The sequence below is a fragment of the Rhipicephalus microplus genome, chromosome 7, assembly GCF_043290135.1.
Source record: "Rhipicephalus microplus isolate Deutch F79 chromosome 7, USDA_Rmic, whole genome shotgun sequence".
Taxonomy (NCBI): Eukaryota; Metazoa; Arthropoda; class Arachnida; order Ixodida; family Ixodidae; genus Rhipicephalus; species Rhipicephalus microplus.
In genome coordinates this window covers 27,437,834-27,464,827 of record NC_134706.1, presented here as the reverse complement: position 1 = coordinate 27,464,827, position 26,994 = coordinate 27,437,834, and the positions used below count along the sequence as shown (strand labels likewise).

Sequence of the window (26,994 nt, the reverse complement as noted above, 5' to 3'; positions counted from 1 at the left end):
GAGCTAGCTACCCGGTCGTTCAATAAATCCCCCAGTACTTGTGACTCATCGTGACAATATACAGAAAGAGGTCCCATAGTCAGAGACTGCAAGGGGACCTCTCGTACAATGTAGAATTGAGAATGATTGTGATGTACATAGCAGGGAGACAGAGCTACAGTAAAATGCAATTGGAACAAATAAAGTAAGAATATACCCTCACAGAAACAATTTAAAAGCAAGAAAAACGCGCTAACTTCAATGACAAGTGATTACAGAACGCAACTCACAATGAACAGGAATCAATTAGGAAACAGCAAAACAGGCTAGTTAGTTGACATGATATGATTTTTTAACTTCGATTTAATTACCTTCAGGGAACGGCATACTTTAATGTCGTAAGGTAAACTATTCCGAAAAGAAATTCCGGAAAAATGAATGGTTTGTTTGCCATAATTGGTGCGAACTTTTGGCAGTAGAAAGTACGATGCTCTTAACTTCGAAACTGAAAGCACGTTCTCAAGTTTTCTTTTTTTCAAGGGTAAAAAAAGTCTGTCTTTAGTTTCAAGTTCCAGATGAAAAAAAAAAAGAAAGAACGTGCGTGAAGTTCAAAAGAATCCTTATCATTTTTATGTAGCTCCCCCCTTCCCCCTTTATGCCGGATCGTCAATAAAGTTGTTTCACTCACTATGTAGCTCAAAAGAACATTTATTTGAATATATTTTACCAAATGGGGGAAGGAAAGTGTAGGAAGTGAGCGGGATATTTTCTAAAGCTCTTCTTGCCCACCGATGCTATTAAGGCACATCGGTGTGCGAAACCGGATGTCGTCAAGGGTCTTTACATGACAGTATCAAAAGAGGCTGACAGGTTCCCTGATGTCCTCGCCTAGGTAGTCCGGAAGGTGAAAGGCATCTTCTGATTACACGGGCGAAGCACCTTAAGACAGGGCCATGTCCCTCCGTCCATAAACCACCGCCCGGCGTCTACAGCAGATGTAGAAACCGAAACATCTGTTAACAACAAAAAGGTTATCAAAAAGGCTGTTAACCAGAACAAACAAACGTAAAAGGCCACGACACTGGAAAACGTCTACATTTAACCACTCGTCAATCAAAGCATATGACAGAACAAAATGTTAACAAGAAGATAATAAAAGGCTGTTAATCAGAACAATAAAGTAGGCCACGATTTATTATGCATTGCCCACTGCTTCATCCTATCATCAGTGTAGTGATCCTCTTCCACCCACTTCCTTATTATTTCTGCACATAAGGTGGTTTCTAACTGTCTCCACGTTCGGAGTGGTTGCAGTTGCTCGCTGCACCTCGCCTGGACAATGTCATATGATGGCGTCATCACGTGACGTCACGCTACGTGATGTCTTATTGACGTCGTGATGACGTCATATGGTGATGTCACGGGACGTTGACTTTTCGCATCACTTGTGTTGAGGCCACGAAACAACAGTAGATTTTCGCGTTTCATAAGACATCTTATGTTTCACACTTAAAAGTAATATGTGCGGTATTATATGAAAAAAAAAAAAACACGATATCCTAAAAGGCATGACATTGCGGAGAAGATTGATTGATATGTGGAGTTCAACGTCCCAAAGCCACCCTATATATGAATATGAGAGACACCGTAGTGGAGGGCTGCGGAAATTTCACCACCTGGGGTTCTTTAACGTGCGCCCAAATCTGAGCACACGGGTCTACAACATTTCCGCCTCCATCGGAAATGCAGCCGCCACAGCCGGGATTCCATCCCGCAACCTGCGGGTCAGCAGCCGAGTACCTTACCCACTAGACCACCGCGGCGCGGCGACATTGCGGAGAAGTCCGGAAGTTTCGACCATATGTTGTTTTTTTTTTAACGTGCACACTTACATACGTACGCCTGTGCCGAAATGTTTGGTTGCCACGCAGAATGTCGGGGTTCGATTCCTGCTGGGACCCGGACTTAATTCTTCACATTCGTCGGATCAACGCTGCCGATGTCAGTTTTTTTCTAAACGCTCACTCGTTAAAATGTGTGTTCTCGCCGTTCCTGGGTGGATACTATAAGTGTCTATAACCTGTGGCACATACCCACGTACCAGTGGAACATGCCCGCCCGAGGGTATGTGCCACTGTCTAGCGGAAATTTTTGACTACGTACGCGACGGAATCGTGAGATCATTCATGTGTTGACCAGCGCGTCATATTCGTCGAACCATCTTACCCTCCCATACTAATTTTAATTCACGCCAAGTTACGGGAGTGATCTCAAGATCACCCAAAGTCCCAGATGTGAGCCGCCAGATAGATAGATAGATAGATAGATAGATAGATAGATAGATAGATAGATAGATAGATAGATAGATAGATAGATAGATAGATAGATAGATAGATAGATAGACAGACAGACAGACAGACAGACAGACAGACAGACAGACAGACAGACAGACAGACAGACAGACAGACAGACAGACAGACAGATAGATAGATAGATAGATAGATAGATAGATAGATAGATAGATAGATAGATAGATAGATAGATAGATAGATAGATAGATAGATAGATAGATAGATAGATAGATAGATAGATAGATAGATAGAGAAGAGCTTGCAGCACGCAAATAAATACTTCATATTTAGAACTTGGCTCCAAATGAGCCAAATGAATGTAGTCGTTCCCAAAATCACTCATGTCTTCAGGACACCATCGGTGTAGCAGAGTGTATGAAGCGTGGTAGCTTTTTTGAGTCAATGCTGATCCGAATGTTATACTTTGAACGCCATTTCATTTGACACGAATGTCAGCTGCTAATGAGAGTTCAACCACGGGTGAGAATCATGGTGATGTCACGTGAGTCACTAGCGATCAAGTTATTAGCCCGAGTGATAGGTGCCAGGACATTACTCTTTCAAAGAGGTTACATTTGATATGCATGTCGGCAGGTTATGACTGTGCGTGAGTAGATGATAGGCGTAATGACATCACGCGAGTCACCAGTGATCAATTCGCTTAGCCAAGCGATAAGTATGGCGTTATTGGTCTTTCAAAGACGTTTCGTTCGATATGCATGTCAGCAGGTTGGGACAGTGCGTACGCGGTTGACAGGCGTGATGACGTCACGTGAGTCACTAGTGATTGCTTCAGTTGAATGAGTGATAGTGACTGGCGTATCACTGTTAGAAAGGCACTTCATCTGATATGCATGTTGGCAGGTGAGAAAAGTGCTTGTGTGGATCGGAAGATATTTGGATCCACGTCGATTACTATCGATCATGCTTTGGCCGCAAAATAACACACACAAAGTAAAGAATCACTAAACGACAAGCACAAAATAACACACACAAAGTAAAGAAACACTAAACGACAAGCACAAGCGGTACTTCCAACTTGTCCTTTAGTGTTTCTTTACTTTGTGTGTGTTATTTTGCGGCCAAAGCATGTCAGTAAGCAAGTACCAACTAGGCCAACAATCAGTATTGTTACACTATCGATCACCTGCTCATTGGTCACTTTAGTGATCACGGGTAACTCCACCGGTGCTTGAAACGGTACCCACATAACCGCTGAGTTGGCCACATTTTGTTACTAGTGACCACAACCTGGATTTTCGCAGCGACGGTCACACTGTGTCACTGTTTCGTTATGTCTTGTTCAAGTGGCCCATTAAATACTGGGCTGTTGTTCACGGGGATTAAACTGAGTTTAATAATCGTTGGTGTGCAGGTGTGGCTACATGGAGGTAGAAACGCAGAGCGTGGGAGTGTTCATTGGCGTGGGAGCGTCCCGCGAACCGGAGAGCCACGCGCAACTTGATATTTCAGCTCACAGAGGAGGAGGAGGAAGAGGAGGAGGAGGAGAACGTAAACACCGGAAGAAGCGGAGAATCCTCAAGCCCCTAGAACTAGGGGCTTAAAAGAATCCCGAAGCAACGTGTGACTTGACACTGCAGGTGATGGTTGCGCCATCTCTGGATGCTTCCTGTAAGAGTCACTAGTGACGCATTCATTCTTTATTCCACACATTCTGATAAAGCCCCCAGAACACCAGATGGTTAAAGCTCCCGGAGGCCTCCACCACGGCGTCTCGCATAATCAGTTTTTTTTTTGTAGTTTTGGGACGTTAAAATCTATACATTAATATTATTGGCAATTAGCACAGTGTTGTGATCAGATAGATAGATAGATAGATAGATAGATAGATAGATAGATAGATAGATAGATAGATAGATAGATAGGCTCAAACGGCATTTTCCCCCCTTAGCCAAAAAACGCGTTCTATCGAAAAATAACATTTAACTGCTCGCGCAATCTGCTCGCAACATTTGTGCTGCCACCTAGCGCAAAACGTCAGTAACCTGAGAGACAGCGTTAGCGCTTCGAGCAACGGCGAAGCCGAGCTCCGTACTATACTGAACAGGCGACCCTGGATAGGTGGCGCATTTTAGCGTCATTGTAACCTTTTTGTAGGCTCGTTTTAAGGCTTTTTTTAACTAAAAAATAATGGATATAATATTATTGCACAATACCTAAAACGCATTAAAACGTTGGGAGTTTACCAGCGCCATTTCTGAACTTTACACTTTAGTTTCCAACGCCACCGCTACTTATATAATCGTTCCCGTGGTGTGTGCAGTACTCTAGTCGTTTGGTCGTCTGGTTGATTGCCGTCGCGTGGGGCGCACGAATCTAACCAATGCAAGTCTACGCTTGCTCTGTCATCCTGCTCACTCTCTTCGTAGCATCAGTCTGCTGCGGGGGGGACCCTTCGAGAGACGAAAGGTATTGTACGTCTCTTCGTGTTTTCGCTTTTAGGTCGCGTTGCACGGGAAAATCGCGCTCACCCTTAGAGAGCAGACAGGCCAGGGCGGATCCGAAACTTTAGAAGAAAAAAACTACGGAAGAAAAGTCACGTCACGCTTTCTCTGAGTGTTTAAAAACGTTCATTTAAAGCCCCTTGATCTTTTAGGAATACACGTATCTCGAGATATGACCGTTGCATTGAGCGACATGTCGTATTTGCCCTCACTTACGGACCCCCCTTACCGGGCAAGGGCGCATGCACGCACGTCTCGTTTTTCGTGGTCACGTGGTGTTGCATCTGCGGCAGTTTTGTTTCGCAACGAGCCAACAATCCTTTTTTTTTTTTTTTTGATGTAGCGATTGCCACGAAACTAGCTTTAGATGTTTCCGGCTCGCGTAAAAGTAGTTGCACTCCTTACGTTTACTGGGAATAACAGTTGTAACGATAAATTAAGATCCGTCCTTAACTTGTGAGAAGCTCTGCTTAAAAGAACGGTTTCGGGCAATCTAAATTAGCCACGCTGGCTTTACTCGACAAAGTTTCTCATAATGACGTAACATATTTCTCAAAGGAGCATTCCTTGGTTGAGGAAAATAAGGCAATGTCCGTACTGTATAAGTGTCTACCGCCAGAGTATCATTACTAGTCTTAACACGGTAGATAGATACCGAAAGTCTATTATCTTGCTCCTTGAGACGAAAAGTACAACCAAAGATATTTGTCTACAAAAAAAAAAAAGAATAGAGACATATTACATGCAGTTTTTCTAGCTTGACCACTCTTCCGTTGGTGGTGGTTTCTATAGGAGCGAAAAATGCACGGCCTTCGAACCCGTTCACCCCTCCCCAACCCACCCTCTTTTATTTTTTCGTAGAATTGCCACATCCGCACTTGTGCAGCAGTATTTTATCGCTCCCCATGCAAACTGCCGGCCATAGGCAGATGAATGTTATCGGCACTTGCTCGTGTCCCGTTTGAGGCGCGTTGCAAAACACATCCGTTGGTTGAATAAGCGCGGTGTGATTTCGAGTCTGGGGCTGTGCGCAGATTTCTACGCCGCGCATCTGAAAGTGGGCGTATTGTTTCCAAGCGCATATAATTACGAAAGGCGCGGTTCGTATTACTTTAACGTGTGAGAAGACATCAGCGGTGAAACGTTGTCGAGACATGACCGTGTCTTAAGTGTTCTCCACGCAGCTTTTCACCACTCGATAAGTGAGCTGCCCCAGCTGATTACCATAGCAGAACTCTATTCAGTTACAATTTCTTGTATTTCGAAAATATTTTTTTTCCGTAGCGGTCGATGCAAGGGAAGAGGAAATAATTGTAAGGTGGAGGGGCAGATGAACGTGTTTTATGTATTTTACCTTGGTCGTATAGGCGATATGAGAAATTTGTGCGTCTGTGCATACTCGTGTGTCAGTGTGCGTGTGCCTGTCTGCCACTTGATTCACTGGGAGCTATGCCGAATGAGCCGATATTGTTATTTACCATCTTAATTTATTCCTTTCGACATACTAAAGCCGCCATAGACGAGTTATTCCAAAAGTGAGTAAATAAGGTAGTGAACAATGTAATAATATCAGCCACCAGCTTTAAAACAACGAGAAACAACACTTGCATTACTAACAATGAGACACTGAGCTGAAAAATGATATAGTATAAAACAAATGATATACCGAAGCTAAACCAGTCACATTCGCTGCCTGCAATGAGGCTGTACGTATTTACAAAATGTACCAAAATACAAAAGTAATTTGAATTCGTTCATAATGGCGTTGTTAAAACCTCCTTCCGGATGATCTATCCAGAACTTGTGGCCTCAAAAGGGTCAGCCAAATGTATATGGAAACCAAGCCTTCTGTATTCGAACCTGCATTTCAAGCTTTACATTTCTTGTTTTAGGCTATTGTGAAGTTTTGATGTTTGCAAATGGCTTCTTGCAAGTTGGATATATGCAGGAGTGCTCTTTTCAGAAGTATGGCTTATTTGTTACACATTTTGTGTTTAGAAAAATTTGTTCTCACAGACAGTAAACATCAGTAACATTTGAAAAAAAAATTTTCAACAGCACAGCACATGCACAGACACACAAAATACCAAATACATTACATGGTGAATAAAAGCACAAATAGAACGTGAATATGTACATTTTGCATATTTACATATATTTTCTGCCGGTACTGAACAATAAGAACGAAGAGAGACTTCATGAGCAATGAAACACACATTACAGCACTTGTAATGCTTATTGACTTGTTTTTAGCCTCCCTTTAGGCTCAGGTTTTCCATTTTTACATTGAATTTATAATGATGCTGAGAGCTGTTATATGTTTATTTTCAAAATCCGTACGAATTCGTACTCCACGAATTCGCTCATTGCTTTTTTTAACCTGTTTACCAGTAGCTGTTGCACTTAGCACCCACTGACAGTTTATTACGTTAAATTAATACTGCGACACGCACCATTAATCGACAATGTGTTTTGTGCGCTTTTTCAAACACTCAGATCAACATCGCTCGCTTATTCATTGAGCTTGCGTTATGCTCTGTGTTCTTCTATATTGCAGGGAAAGGGATGATTATTCAACGCTTCTTGCTGTAGGAGGAGCTGTAGGTAGGTGCCTGCTCTCTCTCTCTCTCTATCTCTTTCTCTTGCCCATTTTCCGAATCACAAAAGTTCATTTATACACCTACTGGCCTTATTGATGTGACAAGAAAAAATATTCTCATATGATTCATATGTCTCGTCTCCAATAATCTCGTATGAACGCATACAAGCCATATGACCATACGAGATTATTAGGTACGATACATATCTGTCATGTGACAATTTTTGACGGGGGCCCCGCCGCGGTGGTCTAGTGGCTAAGGTACTCGGCTGCTGACCCGCAGGTCGCGGGTTCGATTCCCGGCTGCGGCGGCTGCATTTCCGATGGAGGCGGAAATGTTGTAGGCCTGTGTGCTCAGATTTGGGTGCACGTTAAATAACCCCAGGTGGTCGAAATTTCCGGAGCCCTCCACTACGGCGTCTCTCATAATCAAATGGTGGTTTTGGGACGTTAAACCCCACATATCAATCAATCAATTTTTGACGGGGCTCGCATGCGGAGTAGTGCCTCTTAGATCACTACAGCACTGCCGCCAACTGTGGAGGTGCCACCACGGCCGCTGTATAAAAAAATAAGTGTCACTTACGTATAGAGCGATCGAGCTATAAAAATTTGGGTACAGTAACAATAAACCTTGCTTGTGCAACGTCACGAATTACGTGACGCAGGATTAAAGGAAAAAATTGTGCTCACATTAAAAACAACGCTTGTTATTTTGCGGTAATCACTGACTATAGTAAATAATTTTGTTAACGCCCCTTCATCTTGGAGGCTTTAGTTTTGGCAACGTACCGGTTGCCCCCCCCCCTCTACTAAAGCCCTATTAATACACCAGAGGGCAGCACATGAAAATAAAGAAAGGTGTGAATTGTGCCGAAATTGTTCAACCTAGGCATCGTATTGTACGTTGCTTTCACGTTCATGCACGATAGCTACTACGGTATACTGTGTGTAATGTATGTGCTGAAATAAAATGTTTTTTAATGAACGATCATTTAGCGGCGACCTTTAGCAAGTACCATCTCAACTTTTTTTTCACATTTTCTTTTTCATATCAACACTCGCTCTTGTAATTGGAGTGAAAAAATCATGGACCATCTCCCCGAAGGGAACCCTGATGGAATGCGAAGTCGCATTGGTGCGCACGGCGTTGACTCGGTTGAAGCGGGCGTTGATTGATTGATTGATTTGTGGGGTTTAACGTCCCAAAAGCACCATATGATTATGAGAGACGCCGTAGTGGAGGGCTCCGGAAATTTTGACCACCTGGGGTTCTTTAACGTGCTCCCAAATCTGAGCACACGGGCCTACAAAATTTCCGCGTCCATCGGAAATGCAGCCGGGATTCGAACCCGCGACCTGCGGGTCAGCAGCCGAGTACCTTAGCCACTAGACCGCCGCGGCGGGGCAGAAGCAGGCGTCAACGCGTGTGCTGGAAGAACGGTTTGAAGCGAAACTCGGTGTAGCGTTTACTCGAGTTTGTTTGAAACGCCAAGAAACGGGAGGCGGGTTGGGCTTCCTGAAGTTCGCTCGATGTGGGCTCGAAAGTTGCGAGCGGTGGAGAGGGTAAAGCGAGGGAGATGACACGCGGCGACAGGCTAGGGACAGAGTGACGTCAATGCGCGCGCACTGCGAGGGAAGGCGTGACCTACTTGGAACCGCCCCAACACCTGTGACCAGGGAAGCGTGGTGTGGACGGAGGGACAGCTCTACACAGGCTAGTCAAAGAGCCGCTTCACATCTAACAGTTGTAGTGTTTTTTACGCCCCGAAACCAAAATATGGTTATGAGGGACGCCTTCGTGGGGTGCTCTGAAAATTTTGACTTCCCGAGGCACCTGAACGATGAGTCCTAAGCACACAGGCATCTGGTAGTGTTCCTCCACCGAAATGCGTCATCCGTGGCCGGGATTCGATCCCGCGACATGTGGGCTTGCAGTCGAGTCACATAACCACCGGACCATCGCGTTTTACGGTATGAACGAATCGCTTTATCTGCGCGCTACACGAATCACAGCACGAACATTTTTTTTTTCTTTTAAAGGTGTTCCGTTAAAGTACGGCACGATAGCAGAGCTATGCGCCCTAGAATCTGCTAGGGAAAGGCGTTGGAATCAATGCTGCAGTTGAGTCAAATAAGTTAAGGAGCACCTGTCTTCCACTGATGTACGTGTTTTTTTGTGTTTTTTTTTCGTGCAGTGGGAGCGACCGGGGCTGTGATGGCCGCTCCTGCCGTACTTGCGGCAGCTGGATTCACAGCAGCCGGCGTGGCAGCCGGATCGTTGGCCGCGGCAGCCCAGGCAACAATGGGTGGCGTCGTGGCGAAAGGCAGCCTCTTCGCATTATGCCAGAGCTGGGGCGCAGCTGGCCTACCCCTGGCCGCGAAGGGTGCTGCAGCCACGGTTGGTGCATGGCTTGGCTTCAATGCTGTCGACTGAACCAGCTTTGTCACAATTGTTCGCTTGTGGCCCAATAATGATGATGATGATGATGATGATGAACCTTCGGCTTTGCTGGCACTTGTCCACAAAGGGGGATCGGCCAAAAACCGGGCGGCAGGATCATCAATAAAAACGCAAACAAAATTCATTGCTTAATTTTCTTTTTCGTTTCGGCATGGAAGCTGCTTAGTGCCCCCTCGGGATCAGTCGCATATCGCGTACCCGTCCTTCCAGTTCCGTCCAGTGGTGGCGAGAAACTCAACGTCGACTTTTCGTGCGCCGAGAGTGACACCATTCTACTTCGACGTAAACCACTCTACTGAGAGTATTTTTTTTAATAACATGTCCTACGTGTGTGATGTCGTGTTGCATCAGGAATGCAGGAACTGCTGTTGACGTGCCGAATGTGCTTGAACCGGTTAATCGGCTTTGCTAAAGAACGAATGCTATGATAAATCACTATTTAACTGTCTCTCACATGAGTACTTGCAGTTACTATGAAGCTTATATTAAGGTAGACAGGTTGACCGGATCAAGGGCAAAAAAGAAATCAACGCGTCTTCACGAAGTGAATCACGACGAGTGGGCTAAGCTCTGTGTTTCGTATCGTACCTGGGTGAGTAAGCGTATACGTCGCCAGAGCGTTGCCCCGCATAATGCGAATTGAGTGACGAAGTTTATGTAGAAAAGTACACTTATTTCGCTTTCCGATCGACTTGGCCAATTCGGGGAGGATCTGTACAATTTCTGGAGCGGAGTATATGCCAGGAAAGTGAATCCAAGAAGCCGCCATGTCGCCGTGGCAAGATGCCATTTTATTATGGGTAATTTGTTGAGATATATACGTGCGACTTTGTTTTGCAGGCTTTCTTAAAAAGCCTCAATATCCAGGTACATTTTAGTAGCGATCAAATTCATCAATGCTCCTCTCGATCATGGGCATAGCCAGGCGGTGTCACTCCAAGCCAATGTCCCCCGATTTTTTTTTCTTCTCCATAGGTATACAACGCACGAAATGACCATTTGCCTACCAGTGCACCACTTTAGATGTAAGAGGTGCCCCCTCCCGACCCCCCAAAAAATGTCCTAATTCAATCCTGCTCTCCAGCGATAGGTTATTTTCGCCGGGAACAGTGATCTGTTGCCTTGTAATTAGCATATGTCCACGTTGAAGTGTTTTGTAAAACCTTTGTGTGTGCGTGTGTGTGTGTGTGTGTGTGTGTGTGTGTGTGTGTGTGTGTGTGTGTGTGTGTGTGTGTGTGTGTGTGTGTGTGTGTGTGTGTGTGTCGATTAGAGCAACGGTTCCATACTCTGACAACGATTGACGACAATGCTATAGGTCCTAAGGAGCTCCGCCCCGTAAATCATACCGAAAGTCAGGTGGGCTAATGTCAGAGATAATTGAAATACTTCGAAAGGTGCAGAAATCTTTAGTTGGGAGGATGGGGTGAGGAGTTGATGTAATGTTAGTTATTCCAAGGGACTATAAGTTAGAATTGGTGTATAAGGTGAATCAAGTGTGAATGAAAACAATGTTGTAAAGCTCCGGGATGAAGAACTGCGCCTCGGTGCCTGCAGGAGAACAAGCAATTTGGAAGTATCAATCCAAGTGATCGAGACTGCCACAGTAAGTGTCTTGTGAGAATATATATGCTCTTGCCTGAACACTGGCATTTGTCAAAGGCACTTTATATTTTATCGAGTGTGAATCATGCTGGAGTAAAATGATGCAACATGACGCCTTTATCAACAGTCCATTTCCATTCATAGCCACAAGGAATAGATGAAGAACAGCGGCAATAATAACCTGCGATAAAAAAAGTTGATCAACAGTTAACCATGACTTAATCACAGGCAGCACATGAGTACAATACATTGAAGCCTCATAATAGCGAAAACACTCAAATACAACAGGATAACACACTCCGACGGTGGGGGGAGTTCACGAAATGTATGTGAAAGTGGTATCACATGCAAGTGAAGACAACGGGTGACAAAACTCTGCCAACATCCATGAATGTGGTTTCCGTGTATTTGTCACTACATGATCCAGCTAGCTGCGCGTGTCTGTGACTATGTGGCAGGGCAAGCTTTATTGGTGCGAACCAACAGCCGTAGTTGTAACAATGGGTCAAGTAGTCATGCAACGGTTCCCATTTCAGGCACTGTATGAGCTACGAGTGGAAAGTGATCCAGTTCAGCTTTCACGCATTGAGGTCAAACGGCATGAAGAATATCTAGTAGAGTAATACCGTTGACATGGAGATCTGCTGTGCACAGTTTCACTTGCGAAACTCACTTAGACACAAGACACAATTACATTTTGAATAACATTAGGATGGCGTACTTGAACTGGTATAGCGCATTACGGGCAAGAAGAAACGGCCGAGCAGACCGACACAAGAGGACAGAGCGCTAACTTCCAACTGAGGATGGCGATGACAAAAGGCTTGGAAAGATGGACGAATCAATGAGGGGACTGGAGTCAATGCAGACTTTAAAGGTACACTGACGAAGAAGCTGTTTTAGTAGGTTGATTCATTGATATGTGGAGTTTAACGTCCCAAAACCACCTTATGATTATGAGAGACGCCGTAGTGGAGGCCTCCGTATATTTTGACCGCCTGGGGTTCTTTAACGTGCACCCAAATTTGAGCACACGGGCCTACAGCATTTTCGCCTCCGTCGAAAATGCAGCCACCGCAGCCGGGACTCGATCCCACGACCTGCAGGTCAGCAGCCAAGTACCTTAGCCACTAGACCACTGTGGCGGGGCTGTTTTAGTAGGTTGACGCACAGTATCGAAGAAAGACAACCTCTCCACAGTTTTTGACATACCAGAATGTGCGTGAAAATGATTTACTGTATAGTGGTATAAGTACCCAGACAAGATTGTGTTGTCGGAAACTTCTATGGTTTCTGCTTGAGCTTCAGTTTGTAATCCAGCCAAAGCAGGCGGAAAGCACGCCTGCAAGCGAAGCAAGCCTGTACTTTTACAAAAACTAAGAATCCATTGTGCGCAAGCGGAGCTCGAAGACGATAGCGAAGACGAAAGAGAGAATCATTTCATAGAGCTTCGAAATTTCATACAAAATTTGTAATATCTTCTATAACCTCCCTCCTCCTAATGTATTATAAAACTTTGCAAAACCACTCCCAATTCAAGGCCAGTATACTTCACAAGTGGTGTAAGCCACAAGATCAACACTACAATAGCACGATGCAGCAAGATGGCAAGTTTGGCCAGTTGGATTACGTTCGTAACCGGAAATTTTGTTGAAGCGCACCGAAAAGCAGATGGACAAAAGAGGCCGACAAGGACAGCGCCTGCCTTGCTGTCCATGTCAGCCTGTTCGGTCCGCCTGCATTTTGGTGCGCTTTAACAAAATTTTCATCCGTGAAGGGCATGATGCCTGATTCTTTATCTAAGAGTATATATTAGCCTCGTAGTGTAGCAAAGGGCTCCTAAAGGGAAGTGACGGTGAACAGGAGAAAAGTGAGTAGGGGAGAGGCTAAGTCAAAGAGGTTAAACGAAAAAAAATTTTGACCTCCTTGGACTCAAATATCGTTTAGCTTCATATATAGGTCTTAATACTTAATCCTCCCACTTTAATCATCCTACCAATCAGTTCTGCGCCCATACCCCATTGTGGGTGCGCACCATCCGGAAGACGTCATCATCATCATCATCATCATCATCATCATATAGAGCATGGGCGGCTCGGGCTCGCGTGCTGCAGCTACGGCTGATCGGGTGCAGCAGCAGGTCCGACCCGACGCTGTGGCCCTGCCCTCGACCTGCCGGTCGGCACCTCCTCTGTTCGCGCCGCGCTACGTCATGTTCATCCGGCGCGCGTGGGGCAGGTTGCGCAAGTCGTCGAACGCCGGGGTTCCGTACGCGGCGCCCGGCGCCGTCTGCGACGCCGCAGCGCGGACGTCGTCGGCGACGTCCGGCGGCGCTTCGAACGCGGACAACAAGACGGCAGGAGGGACTTCAGCGAGAGCCACGTCCTTGATGGCCGGCATGGCCGCCGTTTCCTCGGCGGCAGAGGAGAGGATGCAGTGGCGCAGGTGAGCGTGTGCCCATATCGCCGAAGGTTGCGTAAGGTTAATTAATAATAACAAAATAACACTGCAGCGTTCGCTGTCGGTTTTAGTTGGTGTCATAGAACTCATAATTCAGTACTTTGTCGCACTGAGGCGGCCGCACCGCCCCGACAAACGGACACAGATACAGAGAGATTAAGTGTACGCAGTGTCTATTCTCCCGACACTGTGACCAGGGTAATTGATCAAAAAATTTCTCCCGGTGGCCGCCTCCCATTGGCTCTCATATGTCACGTGACTAACTGCCGTGGGGAGAAGACAAAAAAAACTAGCTGCTGCGGGACAGACTGGGCATACGTAGCCTAGCGTGCGTTAGATTAGGTTAGGTTAGGCAGCGAGACAGACTGGACAGACGTGGCCCAGTGTTCGTTGGGTTAGGTTAGGTTACGTTAGGCTATGTTGAATAGGTTAGGTTCCATGCCACGGCGGTCCATTTCGATGGAGGCCAACTGGTAGAGGCCCGTGTACACTGTGCGATGTCAGAGCACGTGAAAGAACACCAGACGGTCGAAATTTTCGGAGCCCTCCGCCACGTCGTCCCTCATAATCGGATTCGGATCCATCCAACAATCAGATTCTGCGGGGACGTTAAACCACGAATGATATTGTTACCACATACGTAATTTAGGTATGTGCACCTGTGTAGCAGGCAGCAGGGTGGTGGCAGAAGAAGAGGACGTGCGGTTGGTGGCAAATGCTCACTGGTACGCGTTCACTGCAGTATACCGTCGAGTCGACCGTTACGTCGGCTCTGAATAAACCCCTCTAGTAGACGTAACAGAGTGGTGGAGGTGCTGGGTACGGCACGTCGTACCACGGAGCCCCAGCTGTTCGGAGTTCGCCGGAGCCGTCGTCTTGCCGGTCTGCCACCGACAACAGTCATCATGGGCCAGAGCGAAGGTCAGGAATCAACCGCCTCAACTTCACGCAGGTCTATACGCTGGTTACACCTGGGCATTACTACATGGAACCCCGCCCGTTCGCGGGAATGGCTGGAGAAGATGTGGACGCGTGGCTAACGCACTACAAAAGGGTGAGCCGGTACAACCACTGGAACTCTATCGATCAACTGGATAACGTCGGGCTGTTTCTCATGGACACCGACCTGATGTGGTACGAAAACCACGAAGAGCCCTTGACAACATGGGCTCTTTTTGCTCAAGAACTGAAAAAGTGTTTTGGTCACTCCGACTTAAAAAAGAAAAGCGCGGAGCGGACTCTAGCTGGAAGAGCTCAGACTCCTGGAGAAACGTTGATTGATTTGTGGGGTTTAACGTCCCAAAACCACCATATGATTATGAGAGACGCCGTAGTGGAGGGCTCCGGAAATTTCGACCACCTGGGGTTCTTTAACGTGCACCCAAATCTGAGTACACGGGCCTACAACATTTCCGCCTTCATCGTAAATACAGCCGCCGCAACCGGGATTCGAACCCGCGACCTGCGGGTCAGCAGCCGAGTACCTTAGCCACTAGACCACCACGGTGGGGCCTCCTGGAGAAACGTGCACTGCTTATATAGAGGACGTTCTTGAGCTTTGCAAGATTAAAAACCCGCAGATGTCTGAAGGAGACAGGGTCAGACACCTCTTGAAAGGCATAGCGTAAGACGTTTACAATTTTCTGATAGGCAGGGATGACCTCACCTCTGTCTCCGACGTCCAACATCACTGCCGCACGTTTGAAAAACTGAAGACTCGTCGCATTGCCCCGAAATTGGGTAGGCTGGCAAATGTGGCAACGGTCGCCAGCGTCGACGTGAGCCCACCACCAACCTTGCCGCTACTATTCGGGCAATAGTGCGTGAAGAGCTGCAGCGACAAGGTGGTGGAATTGACGAAACCATTCCTCATCCACCTACCGATCCACCCTACTACATGGCGGTGCCATTAGCTTCTTTGCCACCATTGGTATGTGCGACAGACATCAGCGAAACTGGAACTGCGTGGCCACGTCGTGACTCATTCGCGGCCGACCAACGATATGGCCAACGCCTTCGGCACGGCCCCGCCACACAGAGGTGGGCAGCCCCCGCTCAGCAAGCTCGTCACTGATCCTTCACAGCTGAACGGTCTCAGCATTGGTTCAGCGAGCGTCCTCTACCAGTCCGCTACAACTGTGGCTTCGAAGTTTGGCGTGCCAGAACTTTGTTGCAGAGGAAAAATTACAATAGAGTCAGATATCCCAGTTGCGTTTATAGAAAACTCGCCCTGTTAGGAAAGTGCTCTTTGCGTGTCCATGGACACATCTGTGCTGCCATTGTTTGCAAAAAGTGTCCCTGTTGTCTGTTCACCTGCAAGCGAGAAAAATATGACGCAACCGTGGAGCCCGTGCATCTCAGTTGCATAAAGAAGACAGTTTTAATACCCTACTGCACGCTATCGGTTGCGCAAGGGCATACTGATTTATGGGTGATTAACTGCTCTGATGAACCTACAGTGCTGCCGGAGGGTCTGAAACTTGCAGAGATTCGTGAACACCAAGTATTCTCGCTTGCCATCCTTGCAGAAAGCAGCTATTCTCCGGACAAGACCCGTTGCGATAATCTGCACCCAAGGGACACCACCATTATGGCTATGATTGACAAGTCACTCAGCACCGAGGAACGTAATGAACTGGCGAGCATTCTGCGCAAACATTCCGGTATTTTTTATTTCGCTCAGCACGATCCACTGTCATTCCCTGCTTCTCGTATAAAGCACCGAATCGACACGACATCTCACAGACCTCTCCGACAGAAACCATATCGTGTATCGCCTTCAGATCGCGCAGTGATCAATGACCAGGTTTGCGAGATGCTTAAGAAAAATATAATTCAAGAATCATGTAGTCCGAGGGCCGCTCCAGTAGTTCTAGTGAAGAAGAAGGATGGGACATGGCGATTTTGTGTTGACTACCACCGTCTCAACGCCATCCCTAAAAAATACGTATACCCACTCCCGCGGACTGATGATGCTATCGACTGTCTATGCATCGGCCTTTTATTTTTCGTATGTGGATTTGAGGTCAGGCTACTGTCAGATTCCAATGCACGAGGAAGACAAGGAGAAAACGGCATTTGTTACAACAGATGGGCTATTTGAATTCAATGTGATGCCGTTTGGACTCTGCAACGCGCCTGCAACTTTTGAGCGCTTTATGGACAACATTCTGCGTGGATTGAAGTGGGAAGTGTATATGTGTTACTTGTGCGACGTTGTAATTTTTGGGCGCTCCTTTTGTCAGCACAACACACGCCTTGGCCTCATGCTGGACTGCCTAAAAAAAGCACGCTTGGGGCTCAACTCAAAGAAATGTCGTTTCGGAGAGCGCCAAACACTCGTCCTTGGACACTTAGTAGACAAAGAAGGCATACGACCGGATCCCGCCAAGACGGCCGCAGTGGAGGCATTTAAGCAACCTCACTTGACGAAAGAACTGCACAGCTTTTTGGGGCTTTTTTCATACTTTCGCCGATTCATTCCTGGATTTGCCAATATCACATACCCGCTCACGTGTCTGCTTCAGAAAGGTGCGCAGACTGGACCCCGGATTGTGAGTCTGCTTTTTCGGAGTTAAAGTTTCTTTTGACGTCTCATTCGATTCTTCTACACTTCTATCCTCTGGCTGCCACTGAGCTTCACACAGACGCCAGCGGTATTAGTGTAGGTGCTGTCCTGGTTCAACGCTTGGATAACTAAGAACACATCGTAGCGTATGCAAGTCGCTCGCTCAGCAAGTCCGAGCGTAACTCGGACGGATAAAAAAAAAGACTGTATCCGAAATGTTAGTAAATGAATCTATTGTTACGGACAAAGAGACTATAGCTGAGCATTTCAATATATACTTCCATAGCGTGTTTACTAGTCCAAGTGTATATCCATCTGATGTTCCATCGTTTCACACGACAGAGGCTGACTCTGTTTCGTACCCGGGTGTATTTTCCATGCTCTTAAAACTGAAAACTAAGAAATCAAGCGGTCCTGATAATATTCCAAACACCTTTCTTTGCCGATATGCTGAAGTTATAGCGAAATATCTTGTGATTATATTCCGTGTATCTTTGATATCTTCAAAGCTCCCTAGTGACTGGAAGGCAGCCCGAGTTGCACCGGTATTTAAAAAAGGTAACCGCTTGCTTTTTGAAAATTATCGCCCAACATCCTTAACATCAGCATGCTGTAAATTAATTGAGCATATAATCGCGCATCATATCACCGAATATCTTGAAAAAAATGCTGTCTTAACTGATTCTCAACATGGTTTCAGAAAAGGGTTTTCAACTGTGACTCAACTGCTCACTATATGTCATTCCTTTGCATCTACTCTAGATAAGAACGGTCAAACTGATGCGATATTCTTGGATTTTAGTTAAGCGTTTGATAGGGTTCCTCATGACAGACTAATACTAAAATTGAACAATATTGGTCTTCCTCGCATCTTAGTTTTCTGGGTTATTGATTATTTAAAAAACCGAATTCAGTACGTAGAAATTGGGGATCAGCAATCGGGTTGTCTTCCTGTCGCCTCTGGAGTACCGCAGGGGAGTGTCTTGGGACCCCTGCTGTTCCTGCTGTATATAAATGACATTGTAAGTGTGGTATGTTCATCTGTGCAAATTCGTCTGTTCGCATACGATTGTGTCTTATATAATGAAATTACTTGCCCGGAAAATCAACATGTCTTTAATCACAGTTTTTTTTAATGTTTTTAAATGGTGCAATCACTGGGGGATGGCTTTGAACTTAGATAAAACTGTATGCATGCGTATAACCCGGAAGAAAAATCCACTTCAGTATACTTATACATTAAATGAGTCACCTCTACAGCAAGTTTCTGAGTTCAAATATTTAGGAGTAACACTCACAAGTAATTTATCTTGGAATCAACATATTGACAATATCTCCGCTTCCGCCTTCCGTAAACTGTCTTTCTTACAACACAAATTAAAAAACGCTCCTCCTGATGTCAAACTCCTGGCCTAGCAATCAATAATCCGACCAAAATTAGAATATGCATGGGACCCGTTCACACAGAAAAACGTCAACAAACTAGAAAGAATCCAAAGGAAAGCTGTAAAGTATATATACTCTAAGTTTAGTCACACTGATTCACCTTCTGAGTTAATTAGAGCTAATGGCATTGAACTCCTTGAGTCACGACGGAAGACATTTAGGCTTAATTTTCTTTCCCAACTTCTCAAAGACAAACAGCACTAGACCCTACACAGTACCTGACACCCATATCGACAAGGCATACGAGACACCATCACCCCGGAACCCTAACACCTTATTTTGCACGGACAGATGTATTTAAACTTTCTTTTTTTCCACGAACAGTGGAAGAATGGAACCTTCTAAAAAACTCTGTATAAAGATTCACTTTGGTTGATTTACTGTGTGTAAACTGTGTGTTGGGTGTGTAAACCTGTATTTGTATGTTGAATTCTTTTCTTTTTCCTTTTCTATGTGACTTGAGTGCCTAACATGTACTTACTACTTGTACCATGCCCACCTGCTTGGACCTGTGAGGGTCTGCAGTATGCATTAAATAAATAATAAATAAATAAATAATAACTACATTGTCACGGAGCAAGGATGCCTTGCAGTAGTCTTCAAAGTGCAGCGCTTCCGTTTCTACCTGTACGGACGCCCCTTTACCGTCGTGACAGACCATCATTCTCTCTGCTGGTTGGTCAATCTGCGTGACCCATCTGGTCAGCTGGAGTTCTGGGCACTTCGTCTACAATAATATGACTTCACGGTTTCTTGTAAAAGCGGCCGACGTCACGCTGACGCAGATTGTCTTTCGCGACTACCGCTTCCAACGACGGAATGTGACGCGGACAACTTCGACACCTACATCGCATCACTGGACTAACCGTTTCCCGATACCAAGACCTTTAAGGATGAGCAACAAAGGGACAACACCATACAGCAACTTATTGCTACCAAACCAAAATCATCGCCTACGCGCTTCTGCATCGGAGACGGGCTAGTTTACAAAAAGAACTACACCAGCACCGGCTCACGATATCTTTTAGTGGTTCCGAAGAGTCTTCGCGTTTATGTATATCCGGCTATGCATGATGACCCAACATCCGGTCATCTAGGCACAACAAAAACTCTTTGCCGTCTTCAAGAAAGATTCTACTGGCCCAAAATGCGCCAGACGAAGGAAACATACGTGCCTAGCTGTAACGAGTGTCAACGTCATAAGCGCCCAACAAGTGCTCCTCCAGGGCGATTACATCCGCTGCCGCCCCCTAGAACTCCATTCGAGCAAATCGGGGATGACCTACTTGGGCCCTTTCCCCGGTTTTCTGATGGAAATCGCTGCATAGTCGTCTGCACCGACCATTTAACATGGTACTGCGAGACAGCTGCCATACCATCGGCAACTGCAGCCGATGTGTCTTTCTTCATGCTACGTTTTCTAATTCTTCAACATGGACCTCCCAAAATTGTAATCAGTGACCGTGGCCGACAATTCACAGCAGACATGGTGGAAGAGATGCTTCATGTCTGTGCTTGAAGGTTTCGGCACCCTACACCATATCATCCCCAAACGAACGGTCTAACTGAACGAACGAACAGATCTCTCTCGAACATGCTGTCTATGTATGTCGCATCAGATCACAAAGACTGGGACAGTATTCTGCCTTTTATCACATATGCATTCAGCACCGCACAGCAGGAAACTACCGGCTACAGTCCTTTGTTTCTTCTGTGTGCTCGACCGCCTCGTCATACCCTGAATACAATCTTCCCGTGTTTGGACCACCGTGATCTCTGCATATCCGAGATCATCTGTCGGGCAGAAGAAGCTAGACGTCTTGCTTATTTGCGCACTCTTGCTTCGCAAGACCGCTCGAAGGCACATTTTGACCACCGACGCCGACACGTGACGTACAATCGCGGCGACCTAGTGTTGCTGTGGGCACCAACTAGACAACGCGGTTTGAGCGAGAAACTGCTAGCGCACTATGCGGGACCTTATCTTGTTGTAGACAGTATCGGTGATTTAGTTTACCGCATAGCGCGTCTCCATTCGAACGGCCGACGGTCTGCAAAAACTGAACTTGCCCATGTTGCACGTTTGAAGCGCTTTATTCCTCGAGAGACTGTTTGACTGGCCCAGTGGGCTTCGTCTGGGCGGAGGGAAGTATTACCACATATGTAATTTGGGTATGTACACCTGTGTAGCGGGGAAGAGGGTGGTGGCAGAAGAAGAGGACGACGTGCGGTTGCCGGGCAAGAGCTCGCTGGTGCGCGTTCACTGCTGTATACCGTCGAGTCGACCGTTACGTCGGCTCTGAATAAACCCCTCTCGTAGACGTAACAATATTATTATGATTCACAACAGCCCCCATAACCCCGCTCCCCATCCCACTGCGTTGACCGAGTCGGAAGGAAAACAAGTGAAGTGATGCATAGGAAATGTAAAGTGAAGCGATGAAGCGCTTCGCAAAGCAGAATTGGCATTTGGGCAAGTCAACATTGGTTAAGCATCTTTGAAATGGGCCACGCTAAAAAGGAGGGCGAGAGAAGTAGTATACAACGCACCTCCCCACAACTTTATTAGAGAGAACACTCGCTATCATTAACCATGACAAAATACTACGTGCTCTAACATCATCAATAACTTAAAGGGGAAGGGAAAAAAACAAAGGTGTGCTCTTACACATGTTCTTGGTCGTGGTGAAAGCTTCGTCACGCTTTGGATAGTGCGTGTTCCTTAGTAATGAAGTTAGTTGCGAGAAGGCACTAAAATGGTGGGTCGTACTTCTTTTGTCTTCGTTTTTGGGCTGCTCGTTTCGAAGATGCTTCACAAGCGTCAGGCGTTGGTTCCCAGCTTTCCAGGATAAAGGTTGGCCTACAGAAATTTTTTGAATTCATTGTTAGGGCTGACTGGTCGCCATTATATTCAAAAAGGCATTCGTACGCACAACCCTGCACAATTACTATTAAATATAAGAAGAAAGATTCAAGAGGAGACGTGGCATTACTGTATAAATGATTACGCATCCCGCCTCTCTGCCGTCTCCCCTTGCGCACCTTTGCCTGAGTCAACCAACCAACATTTTCTTGCCACTTGCAGAGCTGGCCGAGACCACAGAAGAACTTGGGGCTTCCGCAAGCTCAAGACGAGGAGCGACTCGGCCGTGTCAAGTCCAGAGGCCACCGAGGCTACTCTGAAGCAGACGCCCACCAACTTGGCGGCGGACGCCGGCTTCGCGGCTGAGTGCGCACCGAGGAGTCCGACCGTGGACAAAACGGCCGATCAGTCGCCACAGGCAGGACTCGCGGTGGCCCACGAACCAAACCCCAGTGCCGCGGCGCCGGCTCCGGGAGCGGACGACTACGCTTGTCTCGCGGAAGACGACATCAACTGGTCCACCGGCTACGTCAAGCTCTGCTACATGCCCGACGCTCTCAATCAAGGTAACATGCACGCTTCTGATTATGCATGCAACGCCCTTTCCACGGGGCAACGCTTTTTTGACAACCACGTACCTGACGTGAAAGCTACGCAAAAGCCGTACATTTACAAGTCGTGCCTTCCTGCCTTGTGGCATGACTGTCGCGTATAAAAATGTCTGACTCCAGCTTTTATCGAAAATACTACAAAAGAACTCATATTGTGTCGCGTTCAGCATCGACCACGTAGTCTAAGCTTCCGATTCTTCGCGATTAGCGATAATACAACTATACATGTATAAATATAACGTGTGCGAATGAGGACGAATGATCATGTAACAATGTGCTGGCGACTGACCTTCAGTGTCTACTTTGCTGTACGCACCACTTCGTTGTAAATGTTTCGCACTCTTTATAGCTCGCAGTATGAACGGAAAGTAAAAAATTCCTGTTGCTAATCAGACAGGTTTTCCATTTTAACGGCGCTCTTGGCTGAGATATTGGACTGCTGATTAAACATCTAGGGAAGAGTATCACAGGTTTGAATGCCGAGATATCCTAGCTCGTTGACTGAAGTAGTAAATTGGCGTTTCTGTTCCTGCCTCATTGCAGAATGCAGTTCTTTTCAGGACCTACGCAAAGGTCCATACGATTTCCCCGCTGCCACAGTTCAAAGTCAAGTGGTTGTGGAACGCTTTCATGGCGTCGAACAGCGGGTCAACCTCCGTGACGGCAGGTCCGTTTTCGGAGAGACGACGGAGAGGATATGCTACGGTCGAAAGACTTCGCAGGTCGCCGTCTTCGACGGCAACGGTACCTCGGAACAATCAGCGTGCGAACTCATGACTTTTGACACGACTGGAACAGTCGTCCTTCAGAGATCCGTCACCGTAGCCCAACAGAACCATTCCAGCAGCCAGTGTACTGAACCACAGACGTCTCAACCAGGCGTGACCGACAACGCAACGTGTGTTACGACCGCACAAGAGCAGCAGAAGGTCCATACGAGTTCTACGGCAACTGGTGGTGTTGTACCAGAACCAACCGATACCCTCCTGTCCCCAACAGAAACATTGGTCTCGGGGAATCATTGTCCGGTAGGTCTCCTTATTCAACAACAGCAACAGCATGCTCAACACTGCTGGGGAAACTTCGACGACAGCGGTGCCGACAGGGGTCGTGCCACGACGCAACGTCCGGAGGACTCGCTCTTCAACAGCGGCTCCTTCCTATACGCCCTCCGGCACAGCCCTTCCACGAACTTCCCGCGTCCCCACCCACCTTCTGGGCACCAGCCACACTGGTGCGGAGACAGAGGGAGCCTCGAGAACTTCGCCGCCAGGGGCGACTTCAGTGCCGAAGGCGCCTGGAACCACCACCGGCATCGCCTCAACGCTTCGCGAGAACGTTCCGGTTCCGGGGTCAGTTCCGAAGACGACAGTGGCGTCATGGCAGCGCGAAGGTCATCGGCGAAGGCGTCCTTGGACGACAGAGACGTCGCGGACATCTTCATGTTTAGCGAAGACGATGACGACGACCTCTGCGTCGATGAAGACCTCTGTGCAGACGGCGGCAACGCGGTGGCCGCGGCACCGACGAGGCCCGGTAGCGGTAACAACCAGAACTTCGAGGTGAACCTCGGATCTAGGGAGGCGGGTGGTACCGCCGCTGGTCACAGAGTCGCTGAGGACGGTTCCGGAGACAACCGGAACAGGATAGAGTTGGCTGTGCGTATATGATAACAAGGATGCTACTCATAGTTCTGCGGGGGTAAAAAAGGAGTTTGGTTTCGTCTGAGCATTAAAGAGAGCGTCTGTGTACTTTCAGCGCGACTTTCGGCGTACAATGATTGTTAGGGGATTCATGCACTGCACAAACACTGGCGAATGATATACGCACCTAAACCGGCTGAGTTTCAACTGCCAAGGTCAGACAATAACATTTAACCTACTATGTGGCAAAGAAAATCTCGCGAAGCTGATATATGTGTATACTCTGCGGGCTGTAATCGAAAGCGCGAGTTGCCACACTTTTTTTTTTCACTTCACGAAAACTTCATGTCTCGCTAGAACAAATAAGCTTGATCGTCTCACGGACGGTCTGGTTTATTCACCGATGCATGTAACATGCAGAGTGGTTACTGTTCATTCCTTGCTAACCTGTCAACACTGAGCACAGCCCAACAAGAGGGCGTCCGTCCTCCTATCCTGACCATACTCGAGAGGAAGCCGCCGGAATCCGCTTGGCCGAGTGACAGTCTGTGGGCATTGCGAAAGCGCTCAAAGCAATCACTCCTACAGTTGGTGAGTGACCTTGAGAACTATGGGTGCACCCTCGAACGCGCATTAGTTGCGTACTCGTTTCCTAGTCCTGGTCATAACCTCCCTGGAAGTACGTGCGTGCATATGCTCCCACGTGAGTCCAAACGAACAGGGTTACACTTCAATTTAGCAAGACGCTACGAGAGACAGAGGTCGGTAAAGGTAAAGAAAAAAAGTAGTGGTAGTAGGAGTAGTAGAATAAGACGAAAAAGAGAAAGCTCGATAGAGAAAAAGCGAAACGCTAGAAGTTGATTGATTGATTGATTGATTGATATGTCAGGTTTAACGTCCCAATACCACCTTATGATTATGAGAGATGCCGTAGTGGAGGGCTCCAGAAATTTCGACAACCTGGGTTCTTTAACGTGCACGCAAATCTGAGCACCCGGGCCTACAAACTTTCCGCCTCCATCGGAAATGCAGCCGCCGCAGCCGGGATTTGAACCCACGACCTGCGGGTCAGCAGCCGAGTACCCTAGCCACTAGACCACCACGTAGGGGCACCATTCGCTATGCTACCCTTCGTCATTCTTCTGAGAAGCGTGGTATCTGCTACACACTTGATTGATTTATTCATATGTCAGGTTTAACGTCCCAATACCACCTTATGAGAGGCGCCGCAGTGGAGGGCTCCGGAAATTTCGACCACCTGGGGTTCTTTAACGTGCACCCAAAATCTGAGCACACGGGCCTACAACATTTCCGCCTCCATCGGAAATGCAGCCGCCGCAGCCGGGATTCGATCCCTCATCCTGCGGGTCAGCAACCGAGTACCTTAGCCACTAGACCACAGCGGCGGGGCAACCCTGCTACACACTACTTGCAAAGGAAATTTGTGCCCATTGTTCATGCAGTGACTGACGACAATGAGGAATCATGCCTGAAGTAGGTATGTGCCGCAGTTAATTCTATTAGTTTTAAAATCTACAGATTAAATGTGTGAAATACTAAAAATTGCAATCTAGAAAAGTTCTTGTTCTGATCTGTATATGTCAAGTACTAAGAATTGTAATCCAGAAAAGTTCTTATCGTTATGTTTATGGTTTTTCCTTTATTGATGTGTATATGTACTTCTTTTGTGCTTTTTCCATTGTGCGTTTTTTTCTCTTTATGTGTAGCGTTCTACCTCTATTGTTGTTGTAATCTGCACCACTGTATGCCATAGTCTGGTACATGGATCTAGTCAAGCCTTCTCAGGCTTTTTTCCGTGCACCGAACATCTCTCAGATGTTGAATAAACTGAATTGAATTGAATTAATAGGTGATCAAGAAAAAGCTATTGTAATGGGTTGAAGCATTGGACGACCCAATCATTACGCTATTCGCCTTGTGGTCATGACGCCTGGTTGTTCCTTTGCCGTTCTAAAACGCTGTATTCCTCATATTAACGCGAGTACTTTTCCCTATCAAGCCTGCCTAAGGCAAGTTCGCTAGCAAGTCCTATATGCACCACCATGGCTAAGTGGTAAAAATACTGAGCTGGCCCACAGCTGACCCCGGCTCGAGCCCGACTGTGTCCTTGTATTGTTTTCCTTACTGAGTTTTTTCTTTTGTTATTTCGTGTAATGGCGGCGGTGGTGGCGGACAACTATGTGGAGCCGCGCGTGACCTGATTTCTCATAACAGCTTTCGCTGTAAAGAGGTAACCACTGGTCATTAAGAGTAACAGGCTGGATTCTTTTTTTTTAAATTGGCCGCGTAACTGTATGTAATCTGCAAATGTCGTCGAAAGACGATAGATCTTGCGTGTGGAGAGAGTGAACAAAACATTTATTTCATGTTCTGCGCAAGAAAATCGGTGAATGGTATTCTGGAGGCGCTACGTTAGAGTGCCTCGAGCGTGCAGTACAAGCGAACGAGCGCATAAAGTGACGTCACACTTGAGACATGAGCGCCATCTGGCAGTTTATTTTTGGAAAACAAAGCGCGTGGCCGTGCGAGCCCGTCTCAGAGGTGATAAGGTGTAGAAGGCGAGGCGACGGGTAGGTGCCACCACCGTCTCGTCTTAGCAAAGCGTTGGAAACAACGTTCCGTGCAAGCGTTGCATGGTAAGCGCTGCGTGATAAGCGCTACGGTCCTTAAAATTACTTATGTACGCGTTTTCTAGTAAGAGATGCATATGCAGAATATATGCGTGTTGTTATGGTGCCCCAGACGTGCGCAATAATTGCTTTTTTAATTGACAATTGCACAAGCATGAACGCTCAACCTTGAGCAACATTGGTGGTCACTGCGGATGGAGTCGGCCGTTTCAAGTACCCGATGCCGGTAAGAGTGGACAAAAAGACAGACAGACAGACAGACAGACAGACAGACAGACAGACAGACAGACAG

The 26,994-nt window shown here is 46.9% G+C and overlaps 2 protein-coding genes and 1 long non-coding RNA gene across 3 annotated transcripts; 2 read left to right on the top strand and 1 right to left on the bottom strand.

Moving 5' to 3' along the window:
• Window positions 1–669: 669 nt before the first annotated feature.
• LOC142767366 (uncharacterized) lies at window positions 670–22,008 on the bottom strand. Its single transcript, XR_012884838.1, has 2 exons — window positions 21,603–22,008; window positions 670–992 (listed from the first exon to the last, which is right to left on the bottom strand). It is a non-coding gene; the product is annotated as an uncharacterized LOC142767366 (long non-coding RNA).
• Window positions 4,604–9,982, top strand: LOC119179920 (uncharacterized). The gene is made up of 3 exons (XM_037431042.2): window positions 4,604–4,760; window positions 7,353–7,399; window positions 9,593–9,982. Exons 1-3 carry the CDS (start codon window positions 4,675–4,677, stop codon window positions 9,829–9,831), a joined length of 372 nt encoding a protein of 123 aa, XP_037286939.2. The 5' UTR covers window positions 4,604–4,674; the 3' UTR covers window positions 9,832–9,982.
• Window positions 10,122–25,918, top strand: LOC142767364 (uncharacterized). Its single transcript, XM_075868878.1, has 3 exons — window positions 10,122–13,905; window positions 22,020–22,363; window positions 22,952–25,918. Exons 1-3 carry the CDS (start codon window positions 13,547–13,549, stop codon window positions 24,076–24,078), a joined length of 1,830 nt encoding a protein of 609 aa, XP_075724993.1. The 5' UTR covers window positions 10,122–13,546; the 3' UTR covers window positions 24,079–25,918.
• Window positions 25,919–26,994: the final 1,076 nt, after the last annotated feature.

Excerpts from the sequence above, each read along its gene's own strand:
- LOC119179920 (XM_037431042.2), top strand. The coding sequence starts at position 4,675 with ATGCAAGTCTACGCTTGCTCTGTCATCCTGCTCACTCTCTTCGTAGCA. Across the intron at positions 4,761-7,352 it reads GACCCTTCGAGAGACGAAAG|GGAAAGGGATGATTATTCAA; the intron begins GTATTGTACGTC and ends TCTATATTGCAG. Across the intron at positions 7,400-9,592 it reads TGCTGTAGGAGGAGCTGTAG|TGGGAGCGACCGGGGCTGTG; the intron begins GTAGGTGCCTGC and ends TTTTTCGTGCAG.
- LOC142767364 (XM_075868878.1), top strand. The coding sequence starts at position 13,547 with ATGGGCGGCTCGGGCTCGCGTGCTGCAGCTACGGCTGATCGGGTGCAG. Across the intron at positions 13,906-22,019 it reads GAGAGGATGCAGTGGCGCAG|AGCTGGCCGAGACCACAGAA; the intron begins GTGAGCGTGTGC and ends TGCCACTTGCAG. Across the intron at positions 22,364-22,951 it reads GCCCGACGCTCTCAATCAAG|AATGCAGTTCTTTTCAGGAC; the intron begins GTAACATGCACG and ends GCCTCATTGCAG.